This window comes from Chanodichthys erythropterus, chromosome 18 (assembly GCF_024489055.1).
Source record: "Chanodichthys erythropterus isolate Z2021 chromosome 18, ASM2448905v1, whole genome shotgun sequence".
In the NCBI taxonomy this organism is placed as follows: domain Eukaryota; kingdom Metazoa; phylum Chordata; class Actinopteri; order Cypriniformes; family Xenocyprididae; genus Chanodichthys; species Chanodichthys erythropterus.
The window spans coordinates 3,853,892-3,872,478 of NC_090238.1; the positions used below are offsets into that span (position 1 = coordinate 3,853,892).

General features: G+C 43.5%; 2 protein-coding genes across 6 annotated transcripts in view; both read right to left on the reverse strand.

Moving 5' to 3' along the window:
- LOC137007107 (NACHT, LRR and PYD domains-containing protein 12-like) overlaps nt 1-18,587 on the reverse strand; it is a 301,858-nt gene that overhangs the window by 277,901 nt on the left and 5,370 nt on the right. The gene's annotated exons all lie outside the window — the stretch shown is intronic.
- The window catches only part of LOC137007090 (NACHT, LRR and PYD domains-containing protein 3-like), a 59,650-nt gene that overhangs the window by 37,670 nt on the left and 3,393 nt on the right, over nt 1-18,587 (reverse strand). The window contains exon 4 of the mRNA XM_067368388.1: nt 685-858. Coding sequence (XP_067224489.1) covers nt 685-858 — 174 coding nt within the window. The remainder of the gene's footprint in view (nt 1-684; nt 859-18,587) is intronic.

Consider the following 18,587-nt stretch of genomic DNA (forward strand, 5'->3'; position numbering starts at 1 on the left):
TAGCGCTGGCTCCGTGGGCGTGGCCGCATTAGCGGGTAATGAGCTGAATCTCTGACTTCTGACATGGCTCTCTTTTCATACAGATTACATAAACACAGAATGTTTGTTTTCGATTTGACTTACACGATTTAAAACCTGACATTTCAACGGTTTTTTTTAGACATAAGTCTAATTTTTTTGTGATTAGTATTCACTAAGTTACAGTTCATTTTCTGAGACCTATCAGATTGGACTTTGTTCAGAGGGAGACGAGAGATCACGCATCATGTTAGTTTTCTTTATTTTGCAAAAAGCACAACATTTTGTTTTTACTCTGAGTGTACACAAATAAAAGAAGATATTCAATAGATTAAAATGGTGTATAACTCTTAATTGTATGTGCAACATTGACGGAGTATTTTGAGTCTCTTTCACACTGGTAAGAAAAAAACCGCGGTGGTATCGCCGGCGATAACTCAGACCTCAGAGTGTTAATGAGATTCCTCTTCAGTTATCATAAATTAACATTCTTCATTTTGCTTCTCTTTCTGAACCTATTTTTTCATCATCATGTTTATTGATAGAGTTTATTTGTTTGTGTACTCTTTATTATTTCATTAGTTTAATTTTGGTCTCACTATGAACTATTTAAAAATATGTCTCTCTGAGCACCAGATCAAGTGACTATCAGAAAAATGATCTTACCTCAGATCCTCCAGTTTACAGTGAGGATTCTCCAGTACAGCAGAAAGCAGCTTTACTGCCAAGTCTCCTAGATTATTCCTAGACAGATTCAGTTGTCTCAGGTGTAAGGGGTTTGATCTTAGAGCTGAAGCCAGAGCAGCACAACCTTCATCTGTGACACCACAATCCATCAACCTGTAGAGAACAATGACACACTCTTCACTCTCTCAGATCAAAACTTACAGGGCCACATTTCCCAAAAGCATCATAAACCTTGTAGAAACAATTGTATGAATCATCCTAAAATTACAGTCTGTTTCCCAAAACCAGGAGTGTGTTTGTGTAAATGTAATTAGGGAAGCGTGGGACACAACCTAACGTGGAGTTAGTTGTAACACACATGGTTTAAATACTTCCACACATGCAAGCATGATGAAAATTAGTGTATTTAGATGCCATATCAGCAAAATATAGAGAAAAAAACTGCGCCAAAATTCAAAAACCTTTGGAAGATATCACTGAACATTTATTTAAAAATAGCAAAAGTGTTAATTTTTCATCTATATATTTTTGTTTATTTAAAATTAGATAAATCTGATATTATTTTAATCTCCAATCTGTTAGTTCTTTAATGTTTCACTAACTAGCAGAAGACACTAACCAAGTTTAAATTCCAGTTGCGCAGATAGGATTCGTTGTAACACTGCATTACAATGTGACCCGCTATTAGAACTATGCTATTCTATACAGTTACAATTGGCATAATTAACTTTTACAACTGTCTGTTGAGATACCATGGAAAAAAGGTGAATAAAGACTGAGAGGAAGAACCTGAACATTCATAAAATATTATTTTAAGCAATGTTCAGCAATGGTACTGGCTCGTCTATTTGTCTGGTGTTCTGTGAGAGCTATGAGTGGAGGGAGGAAAGTGTTGAGTTCAGCTCTGTGTTTTTCTGAATGTCTGAATGTGTTTCTTGAGCTGTTTGTCTGTATTGTTTTGATCTAGGCTGTATAGCTGTGTTCTGCAGTGTTCATTGTCGAACTACAACATTATTTAAATTTGAATCTCTAAAAAAATGTTACAGTCATGTTACAGTGTGCTCCACCTATGGGGCATGTTGTCACATTTCACTTCCCTTCTTTTGGGGTAAATAAAGAAAAAAGTATACACTGTATTAATTAAACAAAGCCACACATTTGTACCAGACGTGTGAAATTAATGTGGAACAAAATTAATTCTCTGAACCCTGAGTAGATTTACACAAACTGAGAAAGTCAAAAAGCGTTAGGTTGTGCCCCGCTCTCCCCTGGTTAGTGTACTGAGGGTTATTTATGGATATTTTGTACTTGTTTCTGAGTATCAAAGTTATTAGCAACTTTTACTCGCTACTTGACTGCATTTTTGAATAAATATGAACTCTTTACTCTAATACATTTGTAATGAGTTATGCAATTATTTCTTACATTTTGCATGGCACCTAACTTTTTCTTTTACAAAAAAAGCAATATTGCCATCTACAAGACTTTGAAGGAACTGTATCTTGTGTGCTTTGCCTTTACTCACCCAAACTTGTCAAGGTACTTTACACAAATTAGAGCATGTGCAGGTAGTTGCTGAATCACAGGAGTTTCATATTTGAGAGCATATATGAGGACGTGGTTGCAGCCTGTGATGAGCCCAAACCAGCACGTCCAGAGTAAGTAGGCTTTGACTTTTTTAATTTTACTTACATTATTTTATGTATCCATTATATTGAAGAGACCTTTCTGAAGGATATTGGTTTCCTTACACTCTTTTTGAGCACTTGAGCTTAACTGAGATGTTTGTAGATGTTTTAAAGGTTGTTGTGTTTACCTTGATTTACTGCAATTGCTAAGTGACGTGCTGCTAAGATGGCTGCGGCCTCATTTTCACTTCAAATCTGCTCTTCAGAAATCTATGGGTGACGTCACAGACACTACGTCCATATTTTTTTACAGTCTATGATGTAAATCTGTGGTGAAAAACGGAACTGCAGGAACTGCAACCCTAATTAAACACACCTGAACCAACTAATCAAGGTTACTATAGGCTAGAAACCTCCAAGCAGGTGTGTTGAGGCAAGTTGGAGCTAAACTCTGCAGGACAGTGGCCCTCCAGGACCGAGTTTGGATGCCCCTGCTTTATATCGTAATCGCTGAACACATCAGACACACTTTTGGCAGAATTCTAATGTCCTTGCGTTATTCAGTCTGAGGGTGGCGCTCTATCGATGATTGACAGACTTTAGTACACACAACAAACGCATAGAATGCCATCTTAGAATTGCCTTAATATAGTATTTATTGCGTCCAAATGTTGTTTTAGAATATTACAAGTTAGAAGTTCCAGTGAGGAAAACAAAGTCACATCTTTTCTAAGAACAAACATAAAACAAACACAACAGAACTACTGTATGAAGGCTATTCACATGAGCATGTTTAAATTGAAAGATTTATACTTTCATTAATCTGATACGCTACTCCACATAGGAAGAACAGATATGCCAACTAGTTACTGACCTGATGCAGACACACATTTGAACCGGACTGATATCGTCTTGGTTTGGAGTGAGGTTTATGTAAGGTAACGTGAAAATAAGCAGGGCCCCTTTCCACCAGCACGAACCGGGTGCTAGTTCAGAGCTAGTGCTAGTGCCAGTTCGGAGTTGGTTCAACTGACGAGCCTTCTAAGAACCGGTTTGCCTTTCCACAGGCTAGAGACCCCTTTCCACCAGCACGAACCGGGTGCTAGTTCAGAGCTAGTGCTAGGGGCCCTGCTTATTTTCACGTTACCTTACATAAACCTCACTCCAGACCAAGACGATATCAGTCCGGTTCAAATGTGTGTCTGCATTAGGTCAGTAACTAGTTGGCATATCTGTTCTTCCTATGTGGAGTAGCGTATCAGATTAATGAAAGTATAAAAAATCTTTTAATTTAAACATGATCGTGTGAATAGCCTTCATACAGTAGTTCTGTTGTGTTTGTTTTATGTTTGTTCTGAGAAAAGATGTGACTTTGTTTTCCTCACTGAAACTTCTAACTTGTAATATTCTAAAACAACATTTGGACGCAATAAATACTACATTAAGGCAATTCTAAGATGGCATTCTATGCATTTGTCACGTTTACTAAAGTCTATCAATCATCAATAGAGCATCACCCTCAGGCTGAATAATGCAAGGACATTAGAATTCTGCCAAAAGCGTGTCTGATGTGTTCAGTGATATAAAGCAGGGGCGTCCAAACTCTGTCCTGGAGGGCCACTGTCCTGCAGAGTTTAGCTTCAACTTGCCTCAACACACCTGCTTGGAGGTTTCTAGCCTACAGTAAGACCTTGATTAGTTGGTTCAGGTGTGTTTAATTAGGGTTGGAGCTAAACGCTGCAGGACAGTGGCCTTCCAGGAGCAGGATTGGACACCCGATATAAAGCTTACAAAATATTTATCATAAAGTAGCGCTGAGACCCACAATCTGCCCTACCTAAACTTACAGCCAGGAGGCGCTACTGATATTGAGTCCGTTAATAGGGTTGTGCGATATATATTGTCAGCGATAATATCATGATTTTTGTTTTAATGATATGTAATCTGAAATTATCGAGTATTTCTCCCACTTTACAAAAACAGAAAACACACACAGAGAGTTGTACGCCTACACTACGTGATGTAACGTTAGTCTAGTAGGTTAGACCAGAGTCGTTGAAAAACACCCCCACAAACTATGACCTCAATGCTAAATCATGTTATTAAACGTACACCTCTATGACCACATAAAAAAAAGTCCTGAACATTATAGAAACATTAAAGCAGAATTTATGGCTGAGCTTTGTACGGCATCATAATGCAATAAAAAAAATATATATATATATATTTTCCCTTATTTGCATAATTTCTTGGATAAGCAAAATAATCTCCCAGCTTCTTCCATAATGTTATTGTGTGGAAGAATAAAAATTTGAATAACAATAGTGGTTTGTATATAGATATTTTTTCCTCATTTAATTTCAAAATCTGTACTGGGGTACAGAGCCAAAATAACAGAAATCATGACAAATGTTCAAATAGTTATGGACCTAACCGTAGGTGTGCACTCTCACTTCTGTAGTGTCAATCTCATGAAAATGTTTGGAAAACATGTATTTAATCTATCCTTCAATGTATTAACCTTAACACTGTTTTCTCTTTCTTCACAACTCCCAGTTCTCTCCAGCAGCAACAGGTTTGATTCGACTCCAGACCCGGTCTCCTCTGGGGACTCTGACACAGGCCCTGTTTCCACCTGGTGTTAAGATGCATTTTGGTTGATCGGATCACAAGTGCATAAGGACACATACACGTTTACACCTGGTATTTTAATCCATCTCTTTTGTCTTCCTTTCACTCCTGTTCTTCGAGGGGAGGATTTATGGGTGGGTAAATGTATGTATTTTGCTTTTTTTTAATCTTTCAATCTAATGGACAAAATAAGCTTGAGCAGTTTACATATGAACGCGCCCAGAGATGACAGGAAAACATCAGTGTTCGTTTCTGCTCTGACAGCTGCAAGACCAACTGAACAATGTGTGTGAGTGTGTTAGAAATCAGGAATGGTGAGAGAACATTGTGCTTGGTACGTTTTTCGTCTTCAAACCAAACTTGGGTCTTCAGCCGACAAAGATTAAATCCCATCTGGCTAGAGCGCTTCCCATAATGTTTACACATTAGGTCAGTAGACGGTCTTTAGTGGCTGTTTGAACACATTCGACCACATGAGCGTTTACACTATGAAAGCAATCCGGTCGAATGAGTTCTGGAAGTGGTCGAAAGTGGACAAACTCAAACCGTTTTACACCCCATTTACACCTGTATTTACTGTCATCCACTTGTGTTTTGGCCGATCTGATCACATCTTAATACCAGGTGGAAACAGGCCCACAGTCTGCTTCTGGCAGTGGAATGCTCTCACCCAAAAATTCAACTAACTATAGCATTACTTGTAGCGTAAAATGCTTTTGTTATCAATGTATGTATAAGCATTTGACTGATTCTCGATTCACCACCATTTTTGTTGAATGCAATTGGTTGCCTTGTATATTCTCCACTGTTGACCAAACTTCTTTCTTGACTTAAACTAAGCAGCTTGTGGCATTCACTGATATTCACTTGTTGTGCATGTCCATGTGAATGTCTTCTTAACACAACACAACATTAGTATGTTAGTAATTATGACCATAGAAGCACAAGAAAAATATATACAGTACATACTGTAAATGTATACCTTATGGAAGCAGCCCCTTTCCCTCTAAAATTAAACACACGCACAAAAAAAAAAAAAAAAAAGTATTCATTTCAAAGGGCTTTATTTGCACGATTGAATACACACACACACACACACACACACACACACACACACAGTGGGTATGGAAAGTATTCAGACCCCCTTAATTTTTTCACTCTTTGTTATATTGCAGCCATTTGCTAAAATCATTTAAGTTCATTTTTTTTCCTCATTAATGTACACACAACACCCCATATTGACAGAAAAACACAGAATTGTTGACATTTTTGCAGATTTATTAAAAAAGAAAAACTGAAATATCACATGGTCCTAAGTATTCAGACCCTTTGCTCAGTATTTAGTAGAAGCACCCTTTTGATCTAATACAGCCATGAGTCTTTTTGGGAAAGATGCAACAAGTTTTTCAAACCTGGATTTGTGGATCCTCTGCCATTCCTCCTTGTAGATCCTCTAGTTCTGTCAGGTTGGATGGTAAACGTTGGTGGACAGCCAATTTTAGGTCTCTCCAGAGATGCTCAATTGGGTTTAAGTCAGGGCTCTGGCTGGGCCATTCAAGAACAGTCACGGAGTTGTTGTGAAGCCACTCCTTCGTTATTTTAGCTGTGTGCTTAGGGTCATTGTTTTGTTGGAAGGTAAACCTTTGGCCCAGTCTGAGGTCCTGAGCACTCTGGAGAAGGTTTTCGTCCAGGATATCCCTGTACTTGGCCGCATTCATCTTTCCCTCGATTGCAACCAGTCGTCCTGTCCCTGCAGCTGAAAAGCACCCCCACAGCATGATGCTGCCACCACCATGCTTCACTGTTGGGACTGTATTGGACAGGTGATGAACAGTGCCTGGTTTTCTCCACACATACCACTTAGACTTAAGGCCAAAAAGTTCTACCTTGGTCTAATCAGACCAGAGAATCTTATTTCTCACCATCTTGGAGTCCTTCAGGTGTTTTTTTAGCAAACTCAATGCGGGCTTTCATGTGTCTTGCACTGAGGAGAGGCTTCCGTCGGGCCACTCTGCCATAAAGCCCCGACTGGTGGAGGGCTGCAGTGATGGTTGACTTTCTACAACTTTCTCCCATCTCCCAACTGCATCTCTGGAGCTCAGCCACAGTGATCTTTGGGTTCTTCTTTACCTCTCTCACCAAGGCTCTTCTACCCCGATAGCTCAGTTTGGCCGGACGGCCAGCTCTAGGAAGGGTTCTGGTCATCCCAAACGTCTTCCATTTAAGGATTATGGAGGCCACTGTGCTCTTAGGAACCTTAAGTGCAGCAGAATTTTTTTGTAACCTTGGCCAGATCTGTGCCTTGCCACAATTCTGTCTCTGAGCTCTTCAGGCAGTTCCTTTGACCTCATGATTCTCATTTGCTCTGACATGCACTGTGAGCTGTAAGGTCTTATATAGATAGGTGTGTGGCTTTCCTAATCAAGTCCAATCAGTATAATCAAACACAGCTGGACTCAAATGAAGGTGTAGAACCATCTCAAGGATGATCAGAAGAAATGGACAGCACCTGAGTTAAATATATGAGTGTCACAGCAAAGGGTCTAAATACTTAGGACCAATGTTCCCTCTAATTTTTTTTCTCGCTGAGCAAAACTTTTCTCTGCTGAGCGCACATTTTGGCCACCTGAGCAAAAACATACTTTATATCAGACCTGTACAATGAACGTAACACACACACACACACACACACACACAAAAATGGTTTTATCATGCAACTGTAACATTTAACTTTAATGTGCCGTTTCTATTTTATTTGACCCTTGATGTAACTTAGTGATTTATTAAATAATATGTTTGAAATCAAGCAGTTCAGTCACTAAATTAAGCACATTTTAGGTTACTTGAGATTTTTTCACATTGCTGTATTAACTGTACCAGTCTTTACCAAGAAATTCTATTAAAAAATCATTTCTGTCCTCCTGCAGGACAGTTCAATTCTTTATAACAATATAATATGAGCAGTTACAATGATGGTTTAGGACAACCATAATGTGTTTTTGTACAGTCAATTATTAGCATCAGACAGTGTTAAACCATCAAAATTACATGTTTATTGCTTATGAATTTCCCAGATTTTATATACCAGGAGGTTAAGATTTTTAGTGACAAGGAGCCCTAAACAATTTCCTTGTGAGAAATAATATAATAAAATATTTAAGTATTTAAACTGATATACAGTATTATATCAGTTTAAATGCTTACATTTGTTTTAATATATTATATAGTGAAAACAAACTGAAGCATTTAAACTGATAAATATTTTTAAGAAAAATGAACGTTAACTCTTTTATAGTTATCTAAACATCCCTGAAACCCACACCACCACCACCACACACACAAATCTATTTAAACTGAGGTATATCACTGATGTATTTTGAGTTTGCAAGCTACACCTGTGGTGGGAGTGTGATTGTAAATGTCTCATAGTTTTGTTAGCATTCTGTGCCCATCATCCGTTACTTCCGCCACTTTTCATTAAAACATGACGTGTTATTTCACATTTCTTTCCGTTTCGCGTTGCCTCTCGTATTGATGTATTTAGTCCGCAAACATTACAGTATTCTTACCGCGACTGATTTGGCTCAGGGCCAGCCAGCTCACACGCGCTCAATCGTTCTCTTTCTATGAAACCTGTAAACCGCATTCACCGGTTCCAACTCTATAGCGGTTGTCCAGAGCACTGCAATTATTTCTCATTTAAACTACTACAATCATTTTCATGTCTGTTCTCTGCGCGGCAATTATTTCTTCTGCGCGGCCGCGCACGCGCGCAGCTTAGAGGGAACATTGCTTAGGACCATGTGATATTTCAGTTTTTCTTTGTTAATAAATCTGCAAAAATGTCAACAATTCTGTGTTTTTTTGGTCAGTATGGGGTGCTGTGTGTACATTAATGAGGAAAAAAATGAACAAATGATTTTAGCAAATGGCTGCAATATAACAAAGAATGAAAAATTTAAGGGGGTCTGAATACTTTCCGTACCCACTGTGTGTATATATATATATATATATATATATATATATATATATATATACACACACACACACAGTGGGTACGGAAAGTATATACACACACACACACACATATATATATATATATATATATATATATATATATATATATATATATATATATATATATATATATATATATATATATATATATATATATATATATATACATATATGTGTGTGTGTGTGTGTGTTCTGATTACAGGATGAAGGGGTACATTAACCATACTGAAATGATTCCAGTTAACAGAAATACTAATATTATGGATCGTATTTAGGAACATTGTTAATTCATTCAGTAACCAACTCTCCAGTTACCTGTACATTTCATCAGACCACACTGTTAACTATAATGCCGTCCCTCTATCACTCTCCAGATAGAATACACTACTGTAAGTGTAGTCAACGTAGTAATCAATTTTATTCAATATTTAATCAATATTATGCGTTAATATTTACCGAAAAAATTGCTGCAAATAAAGTTGTTGCTGTAAATGTATTTTATGTTATGGGAGCAGCCCCTCTTCCCTCCAAAATTAAACAAAAACTGATTAATGCTGTTTCCGGTGCTCCCAGAAAAAAAGATATTATATGTATGTAATGAACGTGTCAATGTAATAATGTATATTATGCGTGAATATTTGCAGATAATTGCTGCAAATATAGCTACAGCTGTCTGTCCCGCTTAAAACCATTCAAACTAGTTGACAGCGCGGATATGTTTGGAACTATTGAGAGCTACATGAACCACCTGACAGCGTGGCGGCAAGATCAAAGAATGTGGCATCTCTCATATTTAACGGCTCTGGGTTAGACCAAGAGGCGAAACTCTGATCCTTCTTGGGAAAGAGCCACTAGGTGGCGCTCTGGTAGCACGGCCACCATTATGGGGTGAAAATGCCAACTGGACCATAGAATCCTTCACATCTTACGCACCTAAAATCGCCGAATTTCACTGCCAAATCAGAAGCGCAAAAGAAAATTTTTTTAAAATCAAGTCACCAGTAAATTGTATGGCTCCTACAGTAAATGTTGTATTGTCTTATATACGTTTTATTTTACCAGTTGTGGAATCCAACCATTCAATCATCTGAGGTAACGTAGTTAGCCTACTTTTGAGTATTTCCATTTTATGCAACTTTACACATTTAATAGTAAAGTAATAATTAATAAATTTAAGATCATCTATAAGATCATTCATATATATATATATATATATATATATATATATATATATATATATATATATATATATATATATATACATATATTATATATATATATCAGTGGCGAGCTGTGACTTTTTTTAACCGGGTATGCTGTGTGGTGCGTCATGTAAATAAATGTGGCCAATGCAGTTACGTTGAATGGGTTTATAGCTAATATGCGAGACGCTCACGTTCTCTGTTAGTTTACTCATTTGCTTGCTCATGACAAATAGCAACACAGCGAAAAGTATTTCTAATATGTTGGAACTTTTATTGAGAGTAGCCCATATTTACCTGTTGAGACATGCCTTCACAAGCACTTGTAAGAGCTTTTGTGACGTTTGAGTCGACGGAGGCGCAACATGCGAAAAGTGTGTTTGCAAAATATGCTGTATTTTTGTAATCCGCTAGGTGCCGCTAGTGTCACAGAAATGACATACTTCAACGTATCAGTTTAGGACACAGATCTAAGTCAGACACGACAAATAAAAAACACCATGGCGTCAATTTAAATGTATGCCAAAAGTACCTTTTAAATTAATAATTTTAAAAAAAGTATAACAATTAGTATTAGCAGCCAATTATAAATAAAAAATAATAATAATGTAATTATAATAAATATAAGTAGGCTATAATAAATAAAAATATCAGTAGGCTATTCTTTAAAAAAAAAAGTTGAAATTATTTGGCTAAGTCTAGTTAATTTTGTATCAAATACAATGTGATTTTCGGTGATCGAGATCTGGCAGCAGCTCATTTTTCCTCTTGGGCGAGCGGTCCACTCATAGCTTATCCTGCCCATGTAATTTGCAATAGACCAGCAAACCAATGAGAACGCGCTACAATGATGACGTTCCATAAAAAAAGCGCGAAGGCGCAAAAGCTGCTGCAGATCAGCTTACCCGGAAGTCTCCGTAACTGGCAGATTTAGGGAAAATTACCGTCGTTTGGCAAATAAATTAATTACGGACAGTTACATATGCATTACCAATCATGTAGGCTTTATGGTACACATCAAACAAGGGATTTAATAGTAATTTATAATGTTAATATTAGTTGCCGAGTCCACGAATGGCTTGGGTATGCAGAGCATTCGCAGCTTACATGGGCCGCACGCCACTGATATATATATATTAGTACATTTTAATGGATCACGCTACAAACATAATCTTATAATACATGATGCATTGCTGTGTCCGTTATCCCATAATTCCTACTTTTAGACACTTTTGCTTTAACAGACATTAGAGAACACTGCAAAATCAAGCTGTTATATTCTGTTATATATTTATTGTCCAACATTCCCAATTTTTCTGATACATGTCTGTTACGTCCCATGTTTGTTTTTGGGAATGGTATTTTGTGTGTTTTTTGTTTTCTTTTTCTCTTTGTTTTTACTTTCGTTTCAGCAGGGTGATGCAGGTACCGGAATGGACAAATATTTTGTCAATCATCGTGACGTGTGATGACGACAACGCGCGGCTTCACCAATGAGGGCGTCCTAGTGGATGATTAAAGAGCGCACCTGTGCAAGAAGCGGGAGCTCTCTGGCACGCGGCATTGCTTTGTTGTTTGGCCTCTGACTTGCGTGTTTGTTGCTCTGTACCATCTTTCGTTTAAGTTTGTTGGTAAAGTCTGTGTTCTTTGATAAACAGTGTTAACCGCTACTTGTTTTTTTTCTCTCTGGTGTTTTCTCGCCGTTTTGTGTTATCTGATTGATAAAACGATATTACTAAACGGGGGAAGAGATAAAGAACAGGTAAGATATCACGTGATATACATGTGCAGCACTGAGTTCCCTTTCGATACTTCACTCGTACTGCGTATGGGGAAAGGTCTCCTTTTTCCCCGTTACTGAAGCCTTTTTCAATAACGCAGTGTAACTGCATCGTCATTGGTTCACTCATAGACAAGTTGTTGAACCAATGACGGCGCGGCATAGCTGCGCGACCTATGGCGACAGAGCGCGCGAATATTCCCGCCGAAATGGGCGGGGCTTAGGGCTATATAAGCGGGCGTCTCGCCATAGGATTTCAGTTCTCTCTCCTTCAGCGACGACTTCACATCGCTCCTCGCTGATCTCCGGCTGAAGCCTTCGCCGCCTTGAAGAAGCTCGCCTGGAAAGAAGCTCTCGCCGCCGTCGAAGAGGCTCCCGCAGCGGACTGCTGAGCTCGCCGAGGAAGAAGCGCCGGCGCCCTCGTCGACTGCCGCCTCGAGCGCCGTCTCGAGCCGCCCGCCTCCCGCTTCCGGCCGCCTGCCAGCCCGTCTCCTGCCGCCATCCGGCGCGCCTAAAAGAGCGATTTTCCCGCGGTTTATTGCCGCTCTAAAAGAGCTTCCAACAGCGGTTTTCACCGCTCTAGCGGCCCTCGCCGCTCTAAAAGAGCCCCTCAAACGCCGTTTTCACGGCGGCGGCGTTGTTACAAATGCCGCGCCACTCGTGTGGCACATGCAGAGCCCCTCTGCATGATGACGACGGACACGGTGAGTGTGTCGGCTGCCTGGGCAGACCCCATGCAGAGGCAGCGCTCACTGGGACCTCGTGTTCTCACTGTGAGAACATGAGTCTCGCCTCTCTGCGCTCGCGGATCGCCGCCTTCAGTGAAGGCGATCTCGCCGCTCACGCCCTCCCGTCTTTTTCCTCCCGCGAGCCGGCTAGGAAGAGACAGCGGGGCAGAGCGGCCCAGCGCACGGAGTTGGATGACGTCACGCCGGCTTCCCCGCGTGCCTCACCCTCTCCCCCGAGAGAGCAGTCCCCCGTCCTGTTCTCCCGCCCTGAGCTGCGTCCCTCGGCAGATGCGAGCGACATCTCTTTTGGCGGTTCTGAGGACGAGCCGCTTGATGACTTCATGTCTCTCGCGGCCTCTGAAACCGAAGGTTGGGCCGGTGATTCTGACCCCGCCCGCCTTTCCTCGCTGGAGCCCATTGACTGCAAGCCGGGTATGGATGCCGAGCTCTTCCGCATCCTCTCGAAAGCTGTAGAGGTTTTGGACCTCGATTGGGCTCCACCAGAGGAGCCATCACGGAGCAGGCTCGATGAGTGGTTCCTGCCGGGTTCCCGCCAGGCCCCTCGTCAACGCGCTGCACCGTTTTTCCCAGAGGTTCACAACGAGCTGACGAAGTCGTGGCGCGCCCCGTATTCTGCCCGCCTATGTACTACGCATTTTTCAGCTCTCACCTCTGTGGATGGCTCTGAAGAGAAGGGTTACGAGCATCTACCGCCCCTGGACGAAGCAGTGGCGGCTCACCTCTGTCCCCCCACGGCTGTGGGTTGGAAAACTAAGAGGGCCCTTACATCCAAGCCCTGCAGGACCACTTCTGCCCTGGCTGGCAGAGCATATACGTCCGCGGGCCAGGCTGCCTCAGCGCTGCACACCATGGCTATTCTCCAGGTGTTTCAAGTGAAGCTCCTCCGTTCTCTGGATGAGTCCGGCGTCGATGCACCTGCCTTCCGTGACCTCCGCAGCGCCACTGACTTAGCCCTGCGTGCCACAAAGGCCACAGCTCAGGCCATTGGACGATCCATGGCCAGCCTGGTCGTGCTTGAGCGCCATTTGTGGCTCAACCTGATCGAGATTAAGGAGATGGACAAGACAGTCTTTTTGGATGCCCCGGTCTCTCCTTCTGGTCTCTTCGGGCCAGCAGTAGAGGGCTTTACGGAGCGTTTTACTGCAGCACACAAGTTGTCTCAGGCTATGCGACACTTCCTGCCAAAACGCTCTAGCTGCACGCCTGCTTCCAGCCGCCCCAAGTCTGCGCCGGCTCAGCAGAACAAACCTGCCCCCTCTACCTCTCAGGCAGCACCATCCAAGGAACAGCGCCATCGTAAGCGCTCCTCCTTCCCGAGGCAACGTCAGGGACCCCGGCCTAAGATTACGCTGGACCCGACGCCTCCTAAGCCCTCCTGATGTTTCAGGAAGGAAGAGGATGGGGCAAAGTCTCGCCACGGCTGGACCACCCCAAAAGCTCTTTCGTTCCACCCCCCCTCCGCCTCGTTCAGCTCCGGGCGTGGGAGATATGTTCAGTGTTGTGCTAACTGGGCCCAGTGCTGCGTCCATGCAAAACGCCATTCTTATGGCGAACACTATGAATATTCTACCTTCTCTAAGAAAGAGCGAAGTTCCTCTTCCACTCTCTCCGGTGCTCGGGCCCCCGATTGGCGGCCCGTCACCCGATACCATTCAGCCCCTTGTCACGCGGGCCGAGGCCTGGCGGGCCATCCCTGGAGTGTCAAGCTGGGTTCTGGGAACCATAAGTCGAGGCTACTCGCTTCAGTTCGCCCGAAGGCCCCCGCGCTTCAGCGGGGTGCTTCAGACTTCAGTCAACACAGACGACGTTTATGTCCTCCGAGCCGAAGTCACGTCTCTTCTGAGGAAAGGAGCTATAGAAATAGTCTCCCCCTCAGAGAGCAATTCGGGGTTCTACAGCCGTTATTTCCTAGTTCCCAAAAAAGATGGCGGTCTCAGACCCATCTTAGATCTCAGGCTCTTGAACCTCTCCCTCATGAGACGGAAGTTCAAGATGCTAACGCTGAAGCAGATCCTCGCGCAGGTTTGCCCCGGGGACTGGTTCTGCTCGCTGGACCTGAAAGATGCATACTTTCACATCCAGATAGCCCCCCATCACAGGCGATTCTTGAGATTCGCGTTCGAGGGTGTGGCTTACCAATATACGGTCCTTCCATTCGGACTGTCCCTAGCTCCTCGCACTTTTACCAAGTGCATGAACGCGGCGCTTTCCCCACTGAGACAGATGGGAATCCGGGTTCTCAATTATCTCGACGACTGGCTCATCCTAGCCCAGTCACGAGCCGAGCTGGAGCATCACAGATCCGTGCTACTCAGCCACTTGGAGTGCCTGGGTCTCAGGGTCAACTTTGCCAAGAGCTCACTGCTCCCCAGCCAGCGTATAACGTTCCTGGGTGCGGTTTTCGACTCAGTCCGTATGACGGCTGTAGTCTCTCCAGAGCGCGCTCTGGCCATTCAGCAGCTCGCGGCATCGGTCAGGAACAGAGCCTATTTCCCTCTGAAGTTTTTCCAGAGGATGCTAGGGCTGATGGCTTCCGCCTCCCCGGTTCTGCAGCTCGGCCTTCTTCAGATGCGGCCTCTGCAGTACTGGTTGAAGTTCCGGGTCCCTCCTCACGCCTGGCGGCACGGCCGCCTGCGTCTCAGGGTCAATCAGGCCTGTTTGGCAGCTCTGAAACCCTGGATGAACCCTGTATGATTCAACCAAGGGGTACCCCTACAGGCGGTGTCCAGAAGGACGGTGCTCTCAACGGATGCGTCCAACACAGGTTGGGGCGCTCTTTGCGAGGGCAGACCGGCCTTCGGCTCGTGGTCTCACGAGGAATGCCATCTGCACATCAACTGCCTCGAGATGTTGGCAGTGATTCGAGCCCTTCATGCGTTCCAGGCACACCTGACAGGGCGCCACGTCTTAGTCCAGTCGGACAGCATGACAGTGGTGTCATACATAAATCACCAGGGCGGTCTTTCGTCCAGCCGCTTATGCGCTCTGGCGAAGCGTCTTCTGGAATGGGCATCACCGAGGTTTCAGTCGCTCAGGGCGACTCACATACCCGGGAGAACAAACTTGGGAGCAGACATGCTATCTCGGAGCAATGTCCCCTCAGACGAGTGGATGCTCCACCCCCAGACGGTTCTCATGATCTGGGAGTTCTTCGGAAAGGCAGAGGTAGACCTCTTCGCTTCAGAAGGCAACTCTCACTGCCCAATTTATTTCTCGAAGGAGGAAGATGCGCTGGCCCATGCCTGGCCCAGCACCCTCCTTTACGCTTTTCCCCCGATCGCTCTGATCCCACAGGTCATCAGACGAATCAGGGAAGACAAGCACAGAGTCCTCCTGGTGGCCCCGCTCTGGAGGAGCCAAGTTTGGTCCTCAGAGCTGTTCAAGCTTTCCACAAAAGCTCCGTGGCCGATCCCCTGAGACGGGACCTCCTCTCTCAGGCGAACAGGACGATTTGGCATCCCCAGCCAGAACTCTGGGCTCTGCACCTCTGGTCCCTCGACGGGAGCCTGCTGACCTCCCCCGGGACGTGCTGAATACCATTTCTCAGGCGAGAGCTCCGTCCACGAGACGCCTCTACGCCCAGAAATGGTCGGTCTTTGTTGACTGGTGTTCTACACGCAACATAGACCCAGTGGAGTGTGACGTATCTCCGATACTGTCTTTTCTCCAGGAGCGTTTGAATCTGGGTCGCACACCTTCAACGCTCAAAGTTTACGTAGCAGCCATTGCAGCGTTTCACGCTCCTATTGCTGGCCAGTCAGTGGGACGAAACAACCTCGTGGTGTGTTTCTTGAGAGGTTCTAGGCGATTAAATCCTCCTCGTCCTCTCACTGTTCCCACCTGGGACCTCTCTTTAGTCCTCAGAGCTCTTAAAGGGCCTCCCTTTGAGCCATTGCGTTCAGCTGACCTCAGGCCCGACGCTCAAAACCGCTCTGCTACTTGCACTAGCATCGGTTAAGCGAGTTGGTGACTTGCAGGCCCTCTCCGTGAGCCCTGCATGCCTTGAGTTCGGGCCCAACGATTCCAAAGTCGTTTTGAAACCTAGGCATGGCTACGTCCCTAAGGTGCTCTCGACTCCATTCAGAGCACAGGTTATTTCCCTCTCAGCGCTTCCTCCCTCGTCGGACGAGCGAGAGCTGGAACTACTCTGCCCTGTCAGGGCATTAAGAACCTACGTTGATCGATCACAGCCTTTTCGGCAATCTGATCAGCTCTTTATCTGCTTTGGTGGCCGCACCAAGGGGTCTTCGGTCTCAAAGCAACGTCTTTCGCGTTGGATAGTTGACGCTATTGCTCTTTGTTACTCCTCTATGGGCCTCGACTGCCCCATAGGAGTTAGAGCTCACTCTACTAGAGGAATGGCTTCCTCTTGGGCCTGGTCTAGTGGAGTTTCGATTAAAGACATCTGTGAGGCGGCCGGCTGGTCCTCGCCGTCCACTTTTGTCAGATTTTATCATTTGGACGTCCCGACCTTGCAAGCTCGGGTCCTCTCGGTATGATCCAGCGGCCTCTATCGAGCTCCGCTTCATGCCACTCTGGGAGTTAACTCCCTTTTTGTAGTATAACGAAGGGTTCGACGGCTCCGGCCTTCTCACTTGTCCTCTGGTTCCCTCGCAGTGCCCAAGACAAGTCCAGTCGTTCCCTGCCGTGGCACGGCGCGGTTGAATTCGTTCCCCATACGCAGTACGAGTGAAGTATCGAAAGGGAACGTACTCGGTTACTAACGTAACCTCGGTTCCCTGAGATACGGAACGAGTACTGCGTTACATGCCGTGCCACGAGGCTGCGGCTTCAGTGTCGTCGCTTCAGTCGAATGACCTGAAATCCTATGGCGAGACGCCCGCTTATATAGCCCTAAGCCCCGCCCATTTCGGCGGGAATAGGTCGCGCAGCTATGCCGCGCCGTCATTGGTTCAACAACTTGTCTATGAGTGAACCAATGACGATGCAGTTACACTGCGTTATTGAAAAAGGCTTCAGTAACGGGGAAAAAGGAGACCTTTCCCCATACGCAGTACTCGTTCCGTATCTCAGGGAACCGAGGTTACGTTAGTAACCGAGTACGTTATCAATTTTTGTTTAGAACACTAGTTTAGCGACACGTGCCACTTTTTGTATTTTTGGTTTTAGTAAGTGTAGAGTATTTAGGGCGATTGAAGATTGATGAAGATTTTTCTTTCTGTTTAATGTAGAGGGTTTTTTTGTGAATATTGATGGTTGAGTTAGGTTAGAAGTTTTGTTTTCTGCTTAGTAAGATTGGTTATATTTTGTTTCTTTCTTTGATTTGGCACGGTCTCGTTCTTTTATCTTTTCCCCGTTCTTTTGTGAATTATTTTTGGTTTAATAACGAATGTATATAATTTGTAAATTTATGTAAATATATTTTGGATTAATTGGTATCGGTTTCACGATAATAAACAAACACGTTGTTGACTTAATGGTGTGTAATTGTTCTCCAGTGCACGTTCAGTGTTTTAATGTTGCACCCTTGTTTACCCTAGACAATTTAAAAAAGGGTTTGTAACATGTCCTTAATTTAATTTCATATGTTATTAATTCTGTTTATAATGCCAATACTTGAACTTCAAAGAATTGTAACCCAAACTGACTGGGTTTCTAGAGAGCAAAGGATTTGTGGAAAAAGTAGAAGACTTTAAACACAAAGTCTGTAAAATAAACTGTTAAAAGGATTTGATGATCACTAGTATTTTATTCTGTGTTGTCATCATTCAGGTTGGATTTCAGCTTTAATGTACTTTTTTTTTTTTAACAAAGCAGCTGATATTGCCATAGAAACTAGTGGACTGACGCGTCACTTTCACGGCAAATCATCAAAATTAAAATAAACATTTGAAATATATCAGTCTGTGTGTAA